This window comes from Fulmarus glacialis, unplaced genomic scaffold (genome assembly GCF_000690835.1).
Source record: "Fulmarus glacialis isolate BGI_N327 unplaced genomic scaffold, ASM69083v1 scaffold23983, whole genome shotgun sequence".
NCBI classification, from domain to species: Eukaryota; Metazoa; Chordata; class Aves; order Procellariiformes; family Procellariidae; genus Fulmarus; species Fulmarus glacialis.
The window spans coordinates 1-3,490 of NW_009202644.1; the positions used below are offsets into that span (position 1 = coordinate 1).

Here is a 3,490-nt window from a genome sequence, read left to right on the forward strand (position 1 = left end):
TGGGGTCGGTGTAAGCTTTTACCGACGGTTTGGACACCAGGCTAAGGTTTGGAAGCGCACAGGCGTCTTCCAAGAGAAAGCAGGTAGTTGAACACCAGGCTAAGATTTGGAAGCGCACAAGCATCTTCCGAAAGAAAGCGGGTACAACCCGTACGGAAAATTGAAATTTTTGTCCAGTAAAGGGGAGAAAACTAACGCCGTACCTGTCTGAAATATGTAACAGCCCCCAAAGGCCTCTCTGCCCGGGTGCTGCGTGGTGTGATAAGTGACTGGGTGTGAGTCTTTGTTCTCAACTCCAGCAAGTTTCAGCGTGGTTTTGATTTTAGGAAAACTGAGATCTTTTTAATTGCAGCTGAAAATGGTTTGACTTCAGGCTGTCCTGGGACTGACATCCCCCTATTTAAAAAGGAAAAAAAGGGGGATATGTGCTTGGGGCGGGGGGCGGAGGGCGGAGGGGGCAGTTCAACAGTACGGTGTTAGATTGTGCTAAGGGACATGCTTGGAAACACGATGAAATAGTGTCCTCCTCTTCTCTTTCTAGATACCTGCTCTTTCAGCTGTCAGAAGACATCACTGAAGATGAGCTGAAGTCTTTCAAGTTTCTTTTGGGGAAAGACTTACCAAAATGCAGGCTAAACCCTAAGACTGTAAGAATTTCTTTAATTTTCATTGTTTGTTTTTTTTTTTTAACGATTATTAAAAAGCAAAGAGGCATTTGGGTTGCTATGAGGGGAATGAGTGTCACTCTTTTTATGGTGAAAACACTGTAAGAAAAAGGGTGCACCTGGAAAGGGATTATAGGCTCTCCAGTGCATATGGGACTTGTATGGGCTAGTGTTATGTGTAGCTTTTGCAGCAGCATCACAGCCCAGAGACCATGAGCCAGCCCTGTGCCAGGCACAGGAGGCCTTCGTGTCCAAGCACCATACGGGGCTTAGGGGACTCAGTAGCTTTGATCAATGGAAGACTGATGAGCACATTCATCTTGCCCAACTGATTTTCTTTTGGCTGCTTTCTAAGCCATTATCAAACATAGAAAATCACTCACTGTAGCTATTACTTTATGCTTTTGTAATTTTTATTTCCAAACTCAGAAAATATGGATCCTTACAAAGGCTAAGGCCCAAGAGCTTGGCGTTTACAAATAGCCTTGCGGGCTATCTCAGCCTGCAGTTCTGACTGGTGGGTACTTTGTTCTGTCTAATGAAAACTCTTGTAGCATTTTCCCTCTTTTCTTAGAGGAGAGACTGTGACCATCTAGTGATAGCTGTTCTAGTAAATCCTTGGGGTGACCACTGTGCTCTGCCACTCACTGTTTGGCAAGAGCTCCTGTCCCTTGGATGCCCTTTTGTTTCAGAGCAATCTCTACACCATACTTGCATGGTTATACCCATTTTCGCCATTGCTCAAGATGGTCACTACAGTGATTCTTGTGTTTCAGTTAAGTGCACAGGATAGCCACTGGAAGTCAAATGAATGAAAGCATTAAAAATGACATTACATATTTCTGTATGATCACCATTAGATCTCCTGGATTAGATCTTACGAGATCTTGGCACCTCTGAGCTGCGGAAGGAAAATGAGTATGTTTTGAGAAGGTGTTTGTACTTACAGTACTTGTAGGTTTTGTTGAACTAGGTTTAATCGACTCAGCTGAGGTCTCAACTGAGCTACCAGTCAGCTGGTCTGACTCTGTGGGTCGCATGTGCTGTCAGTACATTAAAGCTTAGGTGCACATGCACATGCTGCGACTTCCCTTCCAGTGGCAGCATGGATGTGCCCTAAGAGCAAACTACCTTTCTGATTACCCAGACAATGCTCGACGTTTTCATTGAGATGGAGAAGAAGGGGATTTTGGGAGAAGACAACCTAAGTATCCTGAAGAGTCTCTGTGCAGAAATTAACATCATCCTGTTGAAGAGAATTGAAGAGTATGAATTAAACCCATTTGGTAAAACAAAACAAAACAAAAAGGCCTCTTTCCCATAGTTATTCTTGAAGTGACACATAGGTATCATACAGGACTAATAATGAATGCTTTTTCAGGTGAAGAAGAGATGATCACAGAGGAACAGAGCGTCAGCACAGGAGGCCCTGAAGGTAATTGAAACTTCAAAAAATTAATGTTTAGTTTTTCGCTCTTCTTCAGCTTTTGGACTCTCTACACCACTTGCATCTCGCTTCTTTACACAGGTGCCTCTCTAAAAAGTGGTCAAGAATCCAGTTACTTACTAACTGATCACAATACATTTTACTCTGTTTTAATTGATTATCTAGTGGTTTATAGCTAACAGGAACAGCCGTTCAACCACAATTCAGTGTTTTCAGAGACCAGTTTTACCCTGGGAGGTACTTGTGGAGATGGAGAATAGGAACAGAACTTCTCTCCTTTCTCTAGTGCTACATTCTGTACTTAAACTTTTTTGTCTGTATTCAGCCCATGCCAGATGGCTGGAGTCATCTGTAGCACCTGATTCTCCTGGCAGTTGGAACGAATCTTCCAAGGTAAGTGAGTTTGTTTCTTAGAAACGTCATCATTTTGTCTTAGCAGAGATCATCACTCCCATGAGGTGAACAGTTATTATAAGCCCAACTGTTAAAAGCACTGTCTAGAAAAAGAAGAATGCACCACTCTAACATCCTTTATTCTGAAGCTATGTCCCAGGCAGGAGCTGCTGCAGTGTTAAAACTTCAGAAACATTTGCAAAGGTAGCAAGATAGGCCGAGTTTATTATACCAGGAAATACGCAGTTGGCAGATGGCTGCGCATGGAGAAGTGGGTAAATGCAGCACCCCATGTGGGCTGAGTGTGATGATGTGGGTCTGGGGGGGTGCTGTCATGCTGTGCACAGACTCCCAAAGGCGGTGGGGCAGCGCATTGCCAGTCCTGGGGGCGAAACTGTATAGGGAGAGCTGCCTAGAGAGAAAGCCAGCTGGCCCTTTGCCCTGCTGTGCCACTAGCAAGGGCTGAGAAGCACCTGGAGGAGAGTGCAGTGGTTTCATCAATAGTCTTTCTTTTCAACAGCTTGAAGCTTACAAAATGACTAGCCGACCCCGTGGAGTGTGCCTGATCCTGAATAATCACAATTTTGCAAAAGCCAGGGAAGCAGTGCCGGTACCCAAAAACATGAAGGATCGGAATGGGACAGATGTGGATGCAGGTACAGTGAACATTAAAGATGAGTTTGTGTATCTTCAAAAATAGAAACCTCAGTTCTTTTTCAGTACTAAAGGTCTGAATTTAAGTCTTCCCTTTCTAGGATACTTTTGTTGTAGTTGCTGAGTCGGCTCTGTTCCTGTGCTGACAAACCCTGATCAACTCATCAAGCTCTTAGTGGCTGACTCAGAACAATTCACTAGCGTTTTGCTGTTATTACTGAGTTTACTGCAACCTCAAGCAGCAACCTCAGCCTGGACTTTTCAAGCTAGGCTAGCTTTATGTCAGCCTTATGCATACTACTTCTAAAATATACGGAATTAGAAACAGATT

General features: G+C 43.9%; 1 protein-coding gene across 1 annotated transcript; it reads left to right on the forward strand.

Moving 5' to 3' along the window:
* Positions 1-541: 541 nt before the first annotated feature.
* LOC104074298 (caspase-8-like) lies at positions 542-3,161 on the forward strand (the record flags this gene model as incomplete). Its single annotated transcript, XM_009574369.1, has 5 exons — positions 542-647; positions 1,813-1,951; positions 2,047-2,100; positions 2,438-2,505; positions 3,026-3,161. Coding segments are annotated over 5 exons (503 nt in total), but the record flags the coding sequence as incomplete, so codon positions are not given.
* Between the last annotated feature and the right edge of the window lie 329 nt (positions 3,162-3,490).